The 20,639-nt window shown below is 41.0% G+C and overlaps 1 protein-coding gene across 11 annotated transcripts in view; it reads left to right on the forward strand.

Moving 5' to 3' along the window:
* Positions 1 to 20,639, forward strand: part of ank1 (ankyrin 1) — a 232,977-nt gene that overhangs the window by 172,898 nt on the left and 39,440 nt on the right. For all 11 annotated transcript variants that reach the window (XR_010000500.1, XM_062961437.1, XM_062961428.1 and 8 more), the window contains 11 exons: positions 333 to 429; positions 3,170 to 3,251; positions 4,149 to 4,246; positions 4,402 to 4,626; positions 7,044 to 7,198; positions 8,296 to 8,507; positions 8,677 to 8,881; positions 10,530 to 10,626; positions 12,812 to 13,040; positions 15,789 to 15,914; positions 18,441 to 18,560. Coding sequence is in view for 10 of the 11 variants with exons in the window: in XM_062961437.1 (XP_062817507.1) it covers positions 333 to 429; positions 3,170 to 3,251; positions 4,149 to 4,246; positions 4,402 to 4,626; positions 7,044 to 7,198; positions 8,296 to 8,507; positions 8,677 to 8,881; positions 10,530 to 10,626; positions 12,812 to 13,040; positions 15,789 to 15,914; positions 18,441 to 18,560 (1,646 nt within the window). In the remaining variant the exon portion in view is untranslated. The remainder of the gene's footprint in view (positions 1 to 332; positions 430 to 3,169; positions 3,252 to 4,148; positions 4,247 to 4,401; positions 4,627 to 7,043; positions 7,199 to 8,295; positions 8,508 to 8,676; positions 8,882 to 10,529; positions 10,627 to 12,811; positions 13,041 to 15,788; positions 15,915 to 18,440; positions 18,561 to 20,639) is intronic.

Here is a 20,639-nt window from a genome sequence, read left to right on the forward strand (position 1 = left end):
ATTGTTAGGACTGTGTGGATGCTGCCACCCATTTGTTTCTTGCAGTCTTCAGACCTCACTGGAGAAATGGGGGATCCAGCCAAGTGGAAAGCAACAGCCATATGCACTGGGCCCCAAATTGGTTTTTGTCGTTGTTATGGATAAGTGGGCCCTTCACCCCCTTTTCAGGCCGGGGTTTGGGGCAGCCGGAGGGTTAATGTTCTTCCGCTATCCCTTTGCCAAGAAACGCTGAGCTGCTTTGCTTTAGACGGTGCTTATGTCAGTCTGTTCCACTTGGCCGTGGGCCCAGTCCCCCCGCCGTCCTGTTGTTTTCAACCCTGTTCTCTTTGCAGGAGAGGAATTGCCTGGGCCCAAGTCCCACAAACGGGAATATCAGTATCAGGACGACGAGAGGGAAATCGTGGAGTTCGTCCCCAAACTGGATCATGCGTAAGACATGCTTCTTGGGCTACGGAATGCAGTGGGAGGGATCTGTGTCGGTTTTGCAGAGCAGTCCCAACAACTCCTCTGGTCTGCCATACTTTTTGGATTGTCATAAGGTCTATTACAGGGGTCCCCAAACTAAGGCCCGGGGGCCAGATGCGGCCCTCCAAGGTCATTTACCTGGCCCCCGCCCTCATTTATAATATTTATTTATTTATTTATTTATTTATTTATTTATTATTTACAGTATTTATATTCCGCCCTTCTCACCCCGAAGGGGACTTAGGGCGGATTACAATGAACACATATATGGCAAACATTCAATACCAACAGACAAACAGCATTCAGTTTTAGACAGACACAGAGGCATTTTTTTAACATCTTTCCAGCTTCACAATTCCGGCCACAGGGGGAGCTGTTGCTTCACCGTCCATTGATGGCTGTTCTTCCTCATTCTTTTCCTCGTGAGCAGTTTTATGGTGTTGTAGATTAGTTAAATTAGCCTCCCGCATAAAGCGTCCCTAAATTTTCCCTACTTGACAGATGCAACTGTCTTTCGGGGCTGCTAGGTCAACAGCAAGCCGGGGCTATTTTTTTTTTTTTTATGGTCGGAGGCTTAACCCGACCCGGGCTTCGAACTCATGACCTCTCGGTCAGTAGTGATTTATAGCAGCTGGTTACTAGCCAGCTGCGCCACAGCCCGGCCCCAATATAATATTTTTATATCAGTTTTAATAATATATTACATAAATATATGATACTGATAATATTATCATGTTATACAATGTAATACTAATAATAATACCATATAATATTAATGTTATATATTACATATAATACTACAGTGTAGTGGTATAGTTCAGTATAGTAACATATAATGCTAATATTGTGCTATGTTAATAATATAATATATTGTATGTACATACAGCTGCTCTGAGTCCCCTTCGGGGTGAGAAAGACAGGATATAAATGTAGTAAATAAATTTAGTAAACGAATAAATAATTAATTTTAGACTTAGGCTCGCCCAAAGTTTGAAATGACTTGAAGGCACACAACAACAACAACAACAACAATCCTAATTAACTTGACTATCTCATTGGCCAGAAGCAGGCCCACACTTCCCATTGAAATCCTGATAGGTTTATGTTGGTTAAAATTGTTTTCATTTTTAAATATTTTATTGTTCTTTCATTGTTGTTGTTGTTTTGCACTACAAATAAGACATGTGCAGTGTGCATAGGGATTTGTTCGTATTTCTTTTTCAAATGATCATTCGGCCCCTCAACAGTCTGAAGGATTGTGGACCGGTCCTCTGCTTAAAAGGTTCGAGCACCCCATGTCTATTATATAGCAATATGTCCTCTGATGTTGTCCACAAGTTGTAAATTACTGACAAACGTCTTCCATCCTGGAACATGTTGATTCCATCTCAGTTTCCGGACGGATGTTGACTCTTCTTAATTGGTGTTGGCCTTGTGTTTACTTCCTTCTTAATGTAAGGAACTTACTGTATATACTCGAGTATAAGCTGACCCGAATATAAGCTGAGGCACCTAATTTTACCACAAAAAAACTGGCAAAACATTGACTCCAGTATAAGCCGAGAGTGGTAAATTTCAGAAATTAAAATATTTATTTATTTATTTATTTATTTACAGTATTTATATTCTGCCCTTCTTACCCCGAAGGGGACTCAGGGCGATTACAATGAACACATATATGGCAAACATTCAATGCCAACAGACAAACAACATATATAGACAGACACAGAGGCATTTAACATTTTTTTCCAGCTTCACGATTTCGGCCACAGGGGGAGCTGTTGCTTCACTGTCCACTAGTGGCTATACTTCCTCATTCCTTTCCTCATGTTTTGCTTGCAGTTTTGTGATGTTGTAAATTAGTTAAATTAGCCTCCCGCATAAAGCGTACCTAAATTTCCCTAATTGACAGATGCAACTGTCTTTCGGGACTGCATAAGTCAACAGCAAGCCGGGCTATTTAATGGTTGGGGGCTTAACCCGACCCGGGCTTCGAACTCATGACCTCTCGGTCAGTAGTGATTTATTGCAGCTGGTTACTAGCCAGCTGCGTCACAGCCCGGCCCTAGATACCAAAGATACCAAAAAGTTTGAAAACATGCAAATGTGAGTAGATCAATAGGTACTGCTCCGGCAGGAAGGTAACAGCGCTCCATGCAGTCATGCCGGCCACAAGACCTTGGAGGTGTCTATGGACAACGCCGGCTCTTCAGCTTAGAAATGGAGATGAGCACCAACCCCCAGAGTCCGACACAACTGGACTTAACGTCAGGGGAAACCTTTGCCTTTTAATAATACCAATAATAATAGAGGAAAATAATAAATGTATTATATATTCTTGAGTATAAGCTGACCCAAATATAAGCCAACCATGACCCTCACCTGAGTATAAGCCGAGGGGGGCTTTTTCAGTCTTAAAACTAGACTTATACTCAAGTATATACAGTAAATATTTCCATTGTCTCTGATTAACAGATGCAAACATTTCTCTTATCACTGTCACAGTTCTTATCACAGTTTTTAATTACAGTTCAGCAAGCCGGCAATTAGTCATTGCAGGCCTTAATCTTAGAATGGTCTTCTGCCAAATTAGGCCCCATCCGTACACCTTTGATACAATTCATTCAAACCATATATCATATTTTTCATTGTGACAAAAGCATAGCATTCCCTTTTCACCATTCCTTGCTTTTTGCTTTTTCAGGAGGGAAGAGTCACCAGCGATCCCACGGATCCCTTGTGTCACACCGGAGACGGTACTGATCCGGCCTGAGGAGCCAGAACAGGTGGGCATTGGTGGTCACTTCGGCCAAATTTTGACTCCTACATGTATTGACCAGGTTCATCCTCTGAGTACCTCCATCTTCAGATTCCAGGCTAATAGTAACCCAAATTAGGGACTTGTTTACAGCTCATCATACCTGAAGTTCCTTTCCCAGAGAAGCCTGCCTGGCACCAGATTCGTTCTCTTATCAATACTTGGGAAATAATGTTATTTTCGTATCTACAGTAGAGTTCCGGTTAACCGACTTCCGGTTAACTGACACTCTGTATTATCTGACGTGCCAGGCTCCTTGGGAGGCACCCGTGCGCGTTGCTAGGTAGATAGCAAGCTACCTAGCAACGCGCACGGGGCATTTCCTTCAACCAGCTTGCCAGATAATAGGGCCTCCGTCAGGGAGCCTCCGGTGGCTCAGTGTGTTAAAGCGCTGAGCTGCTGAACCTGCAGACCAAACGGTTCCAGGTTCAAATCCAGGGAGCGGAGTGAATGCCCGCTGTTAGCTCCAACTTCTGCCAATCTAGCAGTTCGAAAACATGTCAATGTGAGTAGATCAATAGGTACCGCTCCGGCGGAAAGGTAATGGCGCTCCATGCAGTCATGTCAGAGGCCACATGAGCTTGGAGGGGTCTACGGACAACGCTGGCTCTTCAGCTTAAAAATGGAGATGAGTACCAACCCCCAGAGTCAGACATGACTAGACTTAACGTTAGGGAAAAACCTTTACCTTTATTATCCGTCAGATCTGGTTATTTGACATTCAGCCCGCCCGTTTTTGTCAAATAACCAGAACCCTACTGTATATGTGTGGATATTGGTGGGGAAGAGACCTGTCTTTCTCCAAGGACTGCTGTTATGTAGGTCTGAATTTTTCATGAGAGATGTGGCTCCATCTTCCATTTAGCCTTCCAAGGAATTTGACGAAGAGTCCCTCATCCCAAGCAGCCCTGCTACGGAGACCTCCGACAACATCAGTCCAGTGGCCAGCCCGGTCCACACAGGGTACGTTGTTTCCTTACATTAGTGGGATTCTCAGAAAGGCAAGAAAATAAAGCCTAGTGTTTGCTTCTCTAGTTGTGAGCTTGAAACTCTTGGGAGCCTTTTGTCAAGTACATTTTGTTCATTAAGTCTTATCATTCTCTCCACTCCTCTGGCAGATTCCTTGTAAGTTTCATGGTGGATGCTCGCGGGGGATCAATGCGGGGCAGCCGGCACAACGGCCTCCGGGTCATCATCCCACCCCGGACATGCGCAGCACCCACACGCATCACCTGCCGCCTGGTCAAGCCTCAGAAACTTCCAGCACCTCCGCCTCTGGCCGAGGAAGAAGGACTGGCCAGCAGGATTATTGCACTCGGCCCGGCCGGAGCACAGTTCCTCAGGTAAGGACTGGTATCCGCGATGGAGCGGCTTGCGGCACACATCTTCCCTGATGATATGGGTAGATTTCCCTGTAACAGCAGAACTCGTGTCTGTCATTGTTACACCCCAAGGCAGCGAGAGCACCGAAAACCAACACAGAGACCAATAACAATATAATATCTTTATTAAAGCAAATACAGTTTCAAAAGGAAATAAGCAGCAAAGTTGAAGCAATTGATCTTCCAGAAAAGATCAAGATTAGTCCAGTAAGTGATAGTCTTATGTCCAGTATTAGAGTCCAAAGTCCCACAACCGAAACACACTCAAACTCGGCCCGAGTATTGAGTGGGGAAAAAGGATCAAAGAGGCAATAAGAGTTCCCTGGAGTAAATGTCCAAAAGCAGGGTTTCAAAGCAAGGCAGGAACTAGATGAACAGGAGCTGAAACGCAGTCCAAACTTGGGCCCGGTCTACTCAAGAGTAGTGGACCTACAGGCCGCTTGAATTCCAGGAGCTAGAGACGATGTTGCTTTCCAGTCAGAGGTAAAGTTGATACCGCAAAGGAAAGTTCTCAGCGCAGTACTTTTATTGAACTTCATGAGCTCCCCCAAAGCAGGTGCCTGACTCCCTAAAACTTCCCAAGAGAACTGAGCTTGTCACAGTCACAGCCAGGTGTCTAACTCCCAAATTCTTCCCTAGAGAACAGGGTTTAGCCATAGTCTCCACGCTTCGCTAATCTGGCGCTTGTCCGCAAACTTTGTCTTTGCGATCTTTCTGTTTGTACAAATGCCCTACTATCAAACACTAAACCTTCCAGAGAATCTGGGAGAGCCGGCACAGTTTCAAGGGCATCCTTAATTGGCTCTGGCTCTGAGATGTCAACATGAGGCATCTGGAAAGGAGTTGAATCTTGCTGACATGGGAAAAAATCCAAGTCTTCTTCGTCCTGGACAGTAATGGCCACAGGATCAGGGGCCAAAGGTGCCCTAGGCATCATAGTCATTAATACTTTTTGAACCTTAAATATTATTTTATTGGTTTTCAGTAGTACAGAGTGCATCAGGCACTTTCAGAGAAAGGAGTAGACACACAGACTCCAGCACTGGGTCTTATAATAGCTATAATAGTTACTCAGACAAAAAGGGGAACATCACATTTACTCGCATACATTCACATTCATACTTACCATCCTTCTCTGGCTCACATTATAGAATCCACAATCAGCACACTGACACTGCAAACATAATACCTGAAGCTGAGCCAACAATTTAAAAACATTTGCCGCTTACCAAAAGAAGGGTTACCGAAACTGGAGTAAACCCGGGAACCAGTAGTAAACAGCCTATTTTGACCTACATTCAGCTACTCAGAAACGACATCTGCGTTAAATCTGTTCCCCTGGCTTGGGAGCTTACTTCTATTAAACTGAATCTACTTCCAATATACTGCAATTCCAAGAGATATCTTATATCCTCAACATCATCAACACAGGATCCCAAATATCTATAAGATCTTATTCTCAGGGTTTGATCATCTAGACTAATTGTTTCAAAACCTGTGGAGTCCTGAAGAATTTTTCCAGTACTACAGAGACTCTGAGTTGGTTTGACTCTACGCCAGGTTTAAGCCAATTGAATTTATAGTTGATTCCTTTAGTTCCACATCATCATATATTGTTTTGTAAAAGTTGACTGTGCATGATGCACTAATATACACATTGTGTTGTTAAAAAAAAATTGGAGTCCTGAGAAATTGTTTAAATACCATAGACTACTTTAAGTCGGTTTGACTCCAGTCCGCATTTAAGCCTCTAAGATTGCAGTTTCTTTAAACATTATATTTTATTAGATACTTCTGCGTATTACAACAGTTGACTGTACTTTATTGTTGTGAACACTTTCGTGAACGTTAAATGTATATGATGCTCTAATATACATACTGTGTTTATAACATATGTTTTGAACCTTTATTGTGTTTGGATATTTCTTGACATGGAATCATGGAGTCTGGCACACTTTTTGAAGACAAAAGGGTCTCCTTATGTAGGACCGTTTTGCTGCTGTTGTTCGTGATTGTTTGACAACTTGTCATTCAGCTAAGACTTGCTGAAGCTCCATCAGTTCCGGAATAAATGTTGTTTTTCGTTCTTAACATAAGGAGTCATTGTTTCTGACTTCCGTAACTTGGAGTCATTGTCTCTGACTAGTAAACATGTGTTGTTTACACAAAAAGTTCCCAGGTCAGTAATAGCAGTTTGCTCATCAGTACTTTTCATGTCATTGCTGCGGTGGCGCAATGGGTTAAAACCTTGTGCCGGCTGAACTGCTGACCTGAAGACTTGTTATTCCGAATGCTAGATAGGGAACATGTTTCTTCCTAATCTGCCACATGAGCATGATTGCTGCTTCACTACCCATTGACACTTGGTTCTCTTACAGTCCTGTCATTGTGGAAATCCCTCACTTTGCTTCGCACGGGCGCGGGGACCGAGAGCTGGTCATCCTGCGCAGCGAGAACGGCTCTGTGTGGAAGGAACACCGCAGCCGCTACGGAGAGAACTACCTGGACCAGGTCCTCAACGGGATGGATGAAGGTATGCATGCATGGGGAGTGCATGTTTCAATTTTGTGGGGGTCCTGTGCCCCCAGCCCTATACTATGTGGAGGGTTGGATGTATTTCTATTGCATTGATGTTTTTCTCGGTGGCAAGGCATCAGTGCTTTCATATCTTACCCCAGGGGTCCTCAAACGTTTTTAGTGGAGGGCCGATTCACAGTCCCTCGGACTGTTAGGGGGCCGGATTATGATGAAATAGTCCAAAATTAGGATTGTTGTTGTTGTGCGCCTTCAAGTCATTTCAGACTTAGGTCAACCCTAAGTCTAAAGTTTAGGACAGGGGCCAGGTCAATGACCTTGGAGGGCCTTAGTTTGGGGACCCTGATCTAGACGATCTCATGAGACCATAGGTAAGCCAAGAGACCTCCAAAGACTATCTAGATGGTCTCATAAGACCATAGGTAAGGAAAGGGACCCCAAAAGGCCATCTCGATGATCTCATAAGGCCATCAAACGATCATAGATAAGGAAAGGGACCCTCAAAGATCATCTAGATGGTTTCATAAGACCATAGGTAAGGAAAGGGACCCTCAAAGACCATCTAGATGGTTTCATAAGACCATAGGTAAGGAAAGGGACCCTCAAAGACCATCTAGATGGTTTCATAAGACCATAGGTAAGGAAAGGGGCCCCCAAAGGCCATCTCGATGATCTCATAAGGCCATCAGAAGACCATAGATAAGGAAAGGGACCCTCAAAGACCTTCTAGATGGTTTCATAAGACCATAGATAAGGAAAGGGGCCCCCAAAGGTCATCTAGACAATTCCGTAAAACCATAGATAAGGAAAGGGACCCTCAAAGGCCATCTAGATGGTCCCATAGGATCATAGGTAAGGAAAGTAACCTCCAAAAGCCATCTAGATGGTCTCATAGGCTGTAGCTAAGCAAAGAGACATTCAAAGACCATCTAGATGATCTCATAAGACCATAGGTAAGCAAAGAGACCCTAAGTCTAAAGTTTAGGACGGGGCCAGGTAAATGACCTTGGAGGGCTGCATCCGGCCCACGGGCCTTAGTTTGGGGACACCTGACTTAGACACTTTTCACTATATGACGCTGCCACCTTTTTACAGAGCTGGAGAGCCTCGAGGAACTGGAAAAGAAGAGGATTTGCCGCATCATCACCACGGACTTCCCCCTCTACTTCGTGGTCATGTCCCGCGTGTCCCAGGACTGTGAGCTGATTGGTCCAGAAGGAGGCTCTTTGCAGAGCACATTGGTGCCTTTGGTCCAGGCCACGTTCCCGGAAACAGCCGTCACCAAAAAAGTCAAGCTGGCTTTGCAGGTACGAGGCAGATAGTTTCTTGCTTCCTACCTGGGAGGTGAAGTCCAAAACACCTGGAGGGCCAAAGTTTGCCCAGGCCTGCTCTATTGATTCACGTATCATTTTTCTGAGGTTGGCAGAGGTCTCCCAAGGGGAACTCTCCCTGACCCTTTTGCTGCTCTTCCCGTAGGCCCAGCCGGTGCCAGATGAGCTGGTGACGAAGCTACTAGGGAACCAGGCGACGTTCAGCCCCATTGTGACGGTGGAGCCTCGCCGCAGGAAATTCCACCGCCCCATTGGGCTGCGTGTCCCGCTGCCTCCCTCCTGGAGAGAGAACCCCCGGGACAGCGGAGAGGGCGATACCACCAGCCTCCGGCTTCTCTGCAGCGTCATAGGTAAGGGGAAATGGCTGGTACTTTGACTTGAAATGGAAAGGTAAAGGTAAAGGTTTCCCCTGACGTAAAGTCCAGTCGTGATCGACTCTGGGGGTTGGTGCTCATCTCCATTTCTAAGCCGAAGAGCCGGCGTTGTCCGTAGACACCACCAAAGTCATATGGTTGGCATGACTGCATGGAGCACCATTACCTTCCCGCCGGAGCGGTACCTATTGATCTAATCACATTGTCATGTTTTCGAACTGCTAGGTTGGTAGGAGCTGGGGCTAACAGCGGGCACTAATTCCGCTCCCGGAATTGGAACCTGGGACCTTTTGGTCCACATGTCCAGCAGCTCAGCGCTTTAACACACTGTGCCACCAGGGGCCCCTGAAATGGGGCTGTGGCACAGGCTGGAGAGCAGCTGCAATGAATCACTCTGACCAGGAGGTCATGAGTTCGAGGCCCGCCCGGAGTCTATGTTTGTTTGTCTTTGTTCTATGTTAAAAGGCATTGAATGTTTGCCTATACAGTAGAGTCTCACTTATCCAAGCTAAACGGGCCGGCAGAAGCTTGGATAAGTGAATATCTTGGATAATAAGGAGGGATTAAGGAAAAGCCTATTACACATCAAATTAGGTTATGGTTTTACAAATTAAGCACCAAAACATCATGTTATACAACAAATTTGACAGAAAAGGTGGTTCAATATGCAGTAATGTTATGTTGTAATTACTGTATTTACGAATTTAGCACCAAAATATCACGATATATTGAAAACATTGACTACAAAAATGGCTTGGATAATCCAGAAGATTGGATAAGCGAGGCTTGGATAAGTGAGACTCTACTGTATGTGTAATGTGATCCGCCCTGAGCCCCCTTCGGGGTGAGAAGGGCGGAATATAAATGCTATAAATAATAAATAAATAAATACATACATACATACATATTAGTGGTTTCCAACCTTTGGTCCTCCACATATTTGAGGATACAGTTATTATCAGAGTATTTGCAGCGCAGCAGTAGTTGGATGGAAGCAGTGGAATGCAGAACGAAGAGACACTCAGAGACGTTGGTAAAACTATTTACAAAGTTTTACTGTATGCAGCAATAATCAACACAAACAGCCTTGCAGATGACAGACGAACACAGGACTATTCTGTTCTCCAACAGAACTTGACTCAAACTCTAGGCAGACAGAACTCAACTGAACGGATGCAATCGTTATGCACAAACACTTGTGTCTGAATACTCCCTAGTTCCAGCCACACATCAAGGTCATCATAGCTTCTTGGCAATTAACTCTTTCCACATTATGGTACATTCTGGATGATGCAATCTGTTGCAATACAAGCATGGCACAAATTGCATTTAAACACTATCAATACACAAATCCCACATTAACAGTTATAATGTATTTAAAAAACAAACGGTTTTAAAATACATTTTAACTGTTTCCTCAATTTGCTTCTGACACGATAAATTAAATAGCAGAACAGTTTAAAAATAAATAAAAATGTGCAACTATTTAATTTTTTGTAATGTAAACAATTATTTTTAAGCTGAGAAAATATGCTGGGGACTGACTTGGCTTGCTGGCATCTCTTGCTCAACCTAACTGCTCTCCAAAAGGAAATGTTGTTTGTGTTTTGACTCTCTGCTGCAGGAGGAACAGCCCCAGCGCAGTGGGAGGACATCACCGGGACCACCAAACTCGTCTATGCCAACGAGTGTGCAAACTTCACCACCAATGTATCTGCCAGGTGAGCCTGAAGCTAATGTGGATTGGATGGAGACTCTTAATCATTTAAGAGCACACAAGGATTAGCCCTGTGCTTATTGCCAAGCCCAGCAACCACGATCTAGTCATGTTTACTTGATTGTAGCTATTTCACACATGTATGTCAAGGCACACATAGGGATCAGGTTCATGGCTGGTGGGGATAATGATGGGCAATGCATAGATAGTTGTTGAGGAGGCCATGGCATCACCTCACTTGGACCATTAATACTTACTGTACATACTCGAGTATAAGCCTAGTTTTTCAGCCCTTTTTTTAAGACTGAAAAAGCCCCCTTCGGCTTATACTTGTGTGAGGGTCCTGGTTGGCTTATATTTGGGTCGGCTTATACTCGAGTATATATGGTACATTTATTATTTTCCTCTATTATCATTGGCATTGTTACATTTATTTTACTCTACTTATTATTAATATCATTATTACTCCATTTATCATTTTACTCGTTATTATTTCTACTATTCCATTTATTTTAATCTATTTTATTATTATTATTAATACATTTATTATTTCATTCTGATATTATTATTGTTATTGCATTTATTGTTTTACTGTATTATTGTTAATACATTTATTAATTTACTCTATTGTTACATTTATTATTTTATTGTATTTATTATTATTATTATTATTATTATTATTATTTTATTATGACACAGCAAACAAGATAGACATGCTGGATTTCGTATCACAAAATCACAAGTCGAACACTTCCCAAGTGTCATCGACTGTGTGATGTATTTTTGGATGATGCGTGTAGATCCCAGTAGGGTGGCCTTTTGCAGTTGGCAGATCGTAATTTTGTCATTATTATTATTATTATTTTATTATGACACAGCAAACAAAATAGATATGCTGGATTTCGTATCACAAAATCACAAGTTGAACACTTCCCAAGTGTCTAGGACTGTGTGATATGTTTTCGGATGATGCGTGCAGATCCCAGCAGGGTGGCCTTTTGCAGTTGGCAGATCGTAATTTTCTCAATGTCTATTATTTCCAAATGCCGGCTGAGATCTTTTGGCACGGCACCCAATGTGTCCATCACCACTGGGACCACCTGCCCTGGTTTCTGCCAGAGTCTTTGAAGTCATTATTTATTATTATTATTATTATTATTATTATTATTATTATTATTATTATTATTATTATTACATTTATTATTTTGCTCTAGTATTATTAAAAGGATACATAAGCACATTTACATTGAAGAAGTTGAGAATAATGATTTAATCAAAGTTGGACAGTGTTACCTTAAATTACAGTTTTATGTAAATATTCAAAAATGTAATTTTATTATTATCTACAGTAGAGTCTCACTTATCCAACACTCGCTTATCCAACGTTCTGGATTATCCAACCCATTTTTGTAGTCAATGTTTTCAATATATCGTGATATTTTGGTGCTAAATTCATAAATACAGTAATTACTACATAGCATTACTGAGTATTGAACTACTTTTTCTGCCAAATTTGTTGTCTAACATGATGTTTTGGTGCTTCATTTGTAAAATCATAACCTAATTTGATGTTTAATAGGCTTTTCCTTAATGCCTCCTCCTTATCCAACATATTCGCTTATCCAACATTCTGCCGGCCCGTTTATGTTGGATAAGTGAGACTCTACTGTATTTTTATTTCTGAGATTTACCGCTCTCGGCTTATACTTGAGTCAATGTTTTCCCAGTTTTTTTGTGGTAAAATTAGGTGCCTTGGCTTATAGTCGGTCGACTTATACTCGAGTATATACGGTATAAATCGATTGCACCAAGTCTGTCTGATTTCAGAAAGTGCCAAGCCTGTTCAATACACCAATGCTGATAGATCACTAGGCATCTTCGGGTAAAAATAAGAAGGAATCCCTGGAAAGCCATTGTAGCTGGAAGGTCTGATGGTTTGACTTAGTATAAGCTTTTTGATGTGTCTGACTAGAAGCAGTGAGATGACAGCTTGGATCTCTGCTCAATCATAAAGGTTGTCCATGGGACAAATCACAACCTCGGCTTCTTTTGAGGGAGAAGTATAGGTTTAAAATGTGGTAGAGTCAAAGAGGACATTACTAACTTCTGGAGAAGAATTCCCAAGGTATGGGTACCTCCTGGTCTTTAGCTCTGGTCAAACTGGTTTTGTTCTTTTTTCATCTGCACAGGTTCTGGTTGGCAGATTGCCCGCGCACCGCCGAAGCCGTCCATTTTGCCACCCTGCTGTACAAAGACCTGGCCGCCGTGCCCTACATGGCCAAATTTGTTGTGTTTGCGAAGATGAATGACGGGCGGGAAGGCCGCCTGCGCTGCTACTGCATGACGGACGACAAGGTGGACAAGACCCTGGAGCAGCACGAGAACTTCACCGAAGTCGCACGCAGCCGGGACATTGAGGTAGCTTTTGCCAAATAATGTTCAAGTTCTCTGTTCATGTACAGCTCTGCCAACATGCTCTCCAAAGATTGGATTCACTTTATTTCTGCAAGAGTGACAAAAACTCCTAAATCCAGGAAGACCCCCATATCCACAGAACCCATATTGGTGGATTCACTTTCTTAACACCCAGGGGAAAATAGTCTCTTTAGGAACTTACTATCCTGTTTCCCCAAAAATAAGACATCCCCTGGTAATAAGACCTAGTAGAGGTTTTGCTGAATTGCTAAATATAAGGCCTCCCCTGAAAGTAAGACCTAGCAAAGTTTGTGTTCGGAAGCATGACCGCCAAACAGAACACCAGTGCATGCAGGATCGGTAAATGTACGTACTGTAGATTGTTGTACATGGAAATAATGGTACTAACAAGAAATTCTTGATAGGATTCAACACAATATAAAACACAATAATGGTTCAAAACATAAGTAGTACACAATGTGTATATTATTTATTTATTTATTAGCTACATTTATATGCCACCCTTCTCACCCCAAAGGGGATTCAGAGCGGCTTACAAATTAAATTTACATACAATATTATATTATTAGCATAGTACAATACTGGTAATAAATTACTATATTGTACTGTATCAATATATTGTAATATTATTAGTAATATTACATGTAAAATCTATATATATAAAAGAGTGATGGAATCACGGCGACCAACAAAACAACAAAACGACAGGCCCCCCAACCTCGAAATTTGACAACACAACCCATCATCCATGGCTCTAGGTTGATACAACAAAAAGAAAAGAAAAATAAAGTCCTAATTAGAGAGAGAGGAATAATTGCTTTTATCCAATTGCTGCCAGTTAGAAGGCTAAGCTCCTCCAACTTGGTCTCCTAGCAACCCAATAAAAATAATTAAAAACACTAAAAAATAATTTAAAACACTAAAAAATTAATACAATAAAATACTATAATAACAGAAAATAACTAAAAATAATACAAGAAAATAATAAAATATAATAAATAAAAAGATAACTTACAATAAAAATAATTTAAAAATACAAATAACATCAAATAAAAATTACACAACAATTTTTAACCAATACCACCACCACTTTGCCACAGCAACGCGTGGCCGGGCACAGCTAGCATAATATATAATTAATATTATATTGTATTATTAGTATTACATTGTATTACAATATAATATGAATATTATATGTATATACAATATGTTATAATTATTATATATTATTGTAAATTATATTATATAAATTAAATGTCCTATGGTATATTGAACATTGATTCTGTGAATGTAATATGTATATGATGCTCTAATATACATATTGTGTACTACTTATGTTTTGAACCATTATTGTGTTTTATATAGCTCATTACATTGTTTAGAATAGACATCTGTGTTTATCCAATAGGATTCACAGTTTGTCTGGTTGTGCTGGTTTGTGATGACAACTACTGTACAGTATATAATAAATGTCCATTTTTTGTTCAACAATAAATCTGAATTCTTCTTCATGGAAAAATAAGATATCCCCTGAAAATAAGGCCTAGTGCATCTTTCGGAGCAAAAATTAATATAAAACACTGTCTTATTTTCGGGGAAACACGTTAGGTTCTACAGACGTTTCTATGGTATCTTTCCCCTAAAAGTTATCATAGAAGAGTGTCTAACCAGGCATGGGCAAATTTTGGCCCTCCGGGTGCTTTGGACTTCAAATACCGGCTGTTAGGAATTGTGGGAATTGAAGTCCAAAGCACCTGGAGGGCCAAAGTTTGCCCATGTCTAGCCTAACCTATTTCTAAAGAGGATCTCACTCCAGTGCAATTCTTTGGTATGCTGGGACCGGATAATTGCTCTCCAGCTACGAATATTTCCTGCAGAGATATAGGAATCTTGCTGCATTGTGTTCTTTACAGTGGTCATTTATTTTTTTTAAAATATATTTTTTATTAGGGAAAATAAAAAAGAGGGGTGAAGGGGTATTTTTCTTTTACAAGTAAAGTGGGAGAACAATAGAGATGATAGGATAGTAGGAAAAATCTATAAGGGAGTACAGTAAGTGTGGGTAGATGTTTCAGGTATGGTAAGTGATGGAAAAGGTAGAAGAGTAGGAATGGGACAAGGGGTAGGATGGTTGGGAGAGGGGGCTTCTTGACTTCCCAATCTTCATCTTTGTGTATTCTTCTAGTTTGTTGTATTGTTGATATTTATCTTTCTTTATTTTGTCCTTTCCTTTTTCTTTAGTCTGATTCGCGTTCCTTCCTTCTTAAATTTGATTTCTCCGTTGCTTAATTATCTGGCACTGATACATGCCTTCTTTGAACAGTCTCCAGTCTGTTGGAGTCTCAGGTCATCCCGTGCATTCTTTTGTTAAAAACATTAATCTGTCCATCTCCATTATTTCCAAAATTTTATTTCATCAATGTTCTATACTTAGTATTTCTTCAAATTTACATTTCTTCACATACATTATTCTTGCTGTAATTCTTCAGTTCCTTATATTTATCCCAATTCGTCTTTGTCTTCATCCACCTTATCGAGGTTCGGAGGGTCTTGTCCCATATCCGTTTTTTCACTTTCAAGTGGATGGAGCTGGGGTTTCTTTGGTTTTTCCTTTCCTTTATTTTCTGTCTGGTCGGGTGGTCATTTATTGATTTGCTTTCACATGTGCAAGTTAAAATGTACATTTTTAAGGAACGGCTTCCTTAGAGAACGTACGGTCTGCTTCTCCAGGTGGTGGAAGGGATGCCGCTCCATACGGAGCTGTCCGGGAACCTGGTGCCGATCAAGAAGGCCGCCCAGCAGCGCAGCTTCCTGTTCCAGTCATTCCATGAGAACCGTCTCATTATCCCAGTTAAGGTGAGGCTCAGCGGGTCAAGGCGAGGCTTTGAGGTCAAAGCAACAAAGGCATCTTGTGATGAAATGCCCCTCCATTACTCCCTACTAGTTTGACCTGGAGTTATATGACTCAAATGCAGAATGAAGGAGTATAATTTGCTTCGATATGAGTCCCATGTTACCCTTGTCCCCAATTGTATTGGCTACTGTAGGAGTGGGCAAGCATTAGACATCCAAGGCCGACTTTATTGCCCTTAGAAACCTCCACAGGCTTCAAGTGCAGCCAAGTCCTCCATAAGGGGCCACTGTATTTATAACTTCCAAATGATCTTTTTGGATGGAATAGAAGAAAGAAAGTCTGTGTAGTAGGGTGAAATTACAATAGAAATACTGTATATACTTGAGTATAAGCCTAGTTTTTCAGCCCTTTTTTTAAGACTGAAAAAGCCCCCCTCGGCTTATACTCAGGTAAGGGTCCTGGTTGGCTTATATTTGGGTCAACTTATACTCAAGAATATATGATACATTTGTTTTTTCTCTCTATTATTGTTGATATTATTACCATATATACTCGAGTATAAGCCGGCCCGAATATAAGCCGAGGCACCTAATTTTGCCACAAAAAAAACTAATAAAATTACATTAATTGAGGCATCAGTAGTTTAAATGTTTTTGAATATTTACATAAAGCTCAAATTTAAGATAAGACTATATTACTCTATTATTATTAAAAGGATACATAAGCACATTTACATTGAAGAGATGAGAATAATGATTTCATCAGAGTTGGACAGTCTTATCTTAAATTTGAGCTTTATGTAAATATTCCAAAACATTTAACCTACTGATGCCTCAATTAATGTAATTTTATTGGTATCTATTTTTATTTCTGAAATTTACCACCCTCGGCTTATACTGGAGTCAATGTTTTCCCAGGTTTTTTTGTGGTAAAATTAGGTGCCTCGGCTTATATTCGGGTTGGCTTATACTCGAGTATATATGGTACTCTTTTTGGAGACCTTTCTCTTTAGCAAGGGTTTTGGGTCATTTGGGATGGAGGTTGGGAACCTCAATGAGACAGAATGGCCACTGACCATAGAAATCCCTTTCTGAACTAAGGAGAAGATTTACATAAAGAATTTGAAGAAATCCTGAGCTTCGGTCTGTTCAATTGCAAGGCTTCCCCAAACTTGGCCAAACAAATGTAAGAGTTCACCAGCTACTTTGGTCCTGAAGCTTCCCCGAACATCACTAATAGTGACAACACTATTTGAAAAAAAAATGTTCCTGGTTTGAAAGTTTTTATTTTTTATTATTTGTTTATTGTGTGTTAGATAAAGGTAAAGGTTTTCCCCTGACGTTAAGTCCAGTCGTGTCCAACTCTGGGGGTTGGTTCTCATCTCCGTTTCTAAGCCAAAGAGCTGGCGTTGTCCGTAGAAACCTCCAAGGTCATGTGGCCATAGACAAGACTACATGGAGCGCTGTTATCTTCCTGCCGGAGCGGTACCTATTGATCTACTCACATTTGCACGTTTTCAAACTGCTAGGTGTCAGAAGCTGGGGCTAACAGCAGGCGCTCATTCTGCTCCCTGGATTCAAACCTGCGACCTTTCAGTCCGCAAGTTCAGCAGCTCAGCGCTTTAACACACTGCACCACCGGGACCCCCCAATGTGTGTTACTTACTTTGAAATTTGTTGTTCTACTCCAGAAACTTGTGTTTCTGTGGCTGCTACAAACTCTGTTGAATTGGTTGAGACTCAATGAGATCTTCACTGAAAAACACTGAAAATGTGGTGCAAGATGTTGCTCCTGCAGAAACAAAGTTTTTGCAGTTTAATAAACTTTTTCCGGGGGCCCTGGTGGCACAGTGTGTTAAAGCGCTGAGCTGCTGAACTTGCGGACCAAAAGGTCCCAGGTTCAAATCCCGGGAGCGAAATGAGCACCCGCTGTTAGCCCCAGCTTCTACCAACCTTGCAGTTCGAAAACATGCAAATGTGAGTAGATCAATAGGGAAGGTAACGGCACTCCATGCAGTCATGCCGGCCACAAGAGCTTGGAGACGTCTATGGACAACGCCGGCTCTTTGGCTTAGAAATGGAAATGAGCACCAACCCCCAAAGTCAGTCATGACTGGACTTAACGTCAGGGGAAACCTTTACTAAACTTTTTCCATGTTGTTATGATAGAGCCAATTAGAAAATGACATTTATAACACAGGAACAAAAATTGTGTTATATAGCGTAATCATTTGAGGATCCTTCAAGGAAGATCAAATATGAGCTGTGACTGGTTTCCAGTATGTGAAGGTGGTGGACACACCTTCTTTGGAAGCCTTTATGGATAGATAAGACGGGTCATCTTCAGGAGTGCTTTAGCTTGTAGTTGTAAGGAGGTTGGATCTGTCAACCCCTTCTAACTAAAATTCAATGACCACATAGTAGAAGAGACTAAGCTGTGTTGTGGTGAGACTCTTCCGAGTAAAGGCTGATCCTGAGTCTCACTTATATCTCCGCCACCGTCTTTCTCCTCCTGGGTTTTTGGGGCAGGTACGAGACAGCAGCCGGGAAGCAAGTGGCTCGTTGTCCTTCCTACGCAAACCCATGAAATACGAGGAGCTTCAGCATGTTCTTTGCCACCTGAACATCACCATGCCACCTTGCTCCAAGGTAAGTCAGCCCCCTTGCCAATCTCTCCCCTTGTTGCAGAAATAATCTCCTACACAACAACATACAGAAAAATATCCATATTAGCGAAATTTCACACTACACATCCCTTGAGGATGATTGTTTGGAACTACTGTAGTATCAAACATGTTAAGACAGGAGTAAAGTTAGGAGCAAAAACTGACAATTTTCTAATTGAATCAGAGCTACCATATATACTCGAAGATAAGCCGAGTTGTTCAGCCCTTATTTTTGAGCTGAAAAAGCCTCCCCCGGCTCATAATCAAGTCAAAGTCAAGGCCGGCAACGGAGCCTGCAGGCTATTGCTTGCAAAATGTGATCTATTTCTCTCTTCTCCTCCCTTATCAGTGTGTTTATTTTTGCAAAGCTTCCCTCACTCTTAATCAAGGGAATGTTTTGAAAAGAGAGACACCCTTGCAAGTCAGGAAGAAGAAAAAAATATTCATTGATATTATGAAAGCATTTCCCCCTGAAATATTTGTCAAACTGTCCTACAGATATATAGGCATTAACCCTTTGTAAGCTTTTGCAATCTCTAAGTACCCTTATATGTGTATCTATCTATATACATTAATTTTCCCCTCATATGTTTGCAAGTTTTTGCAAATCCTTTATACATATAGATCCATATACCTGTGTATCTGTAGTCATACATATACATTATTTTTATATATGAATTTACCCTCATATGTTTGTAAGCCTCTGCAAATATCTATATAAAGAGAGATGTCTGGATAGATATGAATATATTCTTACCTACCTATATATAGGGCTTGCAAATATTACAGGGGGGAAATGAACACACAAATATATATAGACATGTCTAGATAGATATGAATATATATATATAGGGCTTGCAAATATTGTAGGGGAAATGCACACACACACGGAGGGAAATTTGCAAACGTTTCAGGGGGAAATGCATATGTGAAATTAGTATCTATAATTATAGATCTATATCTAGCTCTGCATTGTTTATATAAGCATTGAATGTTTGCCTGTTACTATGTTGGCCTGAGACCCCATGGGGAGATAGGGTGGGATCCAAATGAAGTTTATGATTATTATTATTATTATTATTATTATTATTAGGTTATTATTGATACCATATTGCTTTTGTGGCCCCTACTTTTCCACTTATAGAGCTAGTTTATTGCTTTTCTTTGAAATACAGTAAATATTCAAAAACATTTAACCTACTGATGCCTCTATTAATGAAATTTTATTGGTATCTATTTTTATTTTGAAATTTACCTGTAACTGCTGCATTTCCCACCCCCGGCTTATACTCGAGTCAATAAGTTATCCCAGTTTTTTGTGATAAAATTAGGTGCCTCAGCTTATATTCGGGTTGGCTTATACTTGAGTATATACGGTATATTATTTTCCTGAGAGACACATTGTATATTTCCAGCCAAAATCCTTAGCAAACACTTACAAAAATAAACTAACACAACGATTTTCAGGAATGTGGAACATTGTCAAAACGTCAGTGTTTCTTGCCAAGAGAACGCCAGTTGAAAGAGATTAATTTTCTGGGCTGGTTGAAATTATCTCTGTCTAGTTTACTTGCGTATTTTGCATGAATGCTTGAGTCCTGCAATAAGAAGAGATTAATTTTCTGGGGTTGTAGAAATTATTTCATGCCAGGTTTTACTGACGTATTTGGGAAGGGTCTAGAAGCTCGGCAAGCTGAATCCCCATGACAACTGGAAATCTCATTTAACGCCCTTGTCCCAATTTCTGGAGTTGCATTGGGCAGACACTTTCCAAGCCTGTTGTTATTCTTAGGGACTAGAACCTGCTTTGAAAAAGCAAATAATAAATCAGTCCTTATCTAACCAAAAAAGGACTGTCAATGGGCAGAGGGAAATATCAGCAGAGTTGTATTGTTGAAAGCTTTCATGACCGGAATCACTTAGTTGCTGTGAGTTTTTCGGACTGTATGGCTATGTTCCAGCAGCATTCTCCTCTAACGTTTTGCCTGCATCTGTGGCTGACATCTTCAAAGGTCCTGTTGGTAATGAAGCAAGTGAGTGTATATATATCTGTGGAATAATG

The sequence above is a fragment of the Anolis carolinensis genome, unplaced genomic scaffold (assembly GCF_035594765.1).
Source record: "Anolis carolinensis isolate JA03-04 unplaced genomic scaffold, rAnoCar3.1.pri scaffold_8, whole genome shotgun sequence".
NCBI lineage: Eukaryota > Metazoa > Chordata > Lepidosauria > Squamata > Dactyloidae > Anolis > Anolis carolinensis.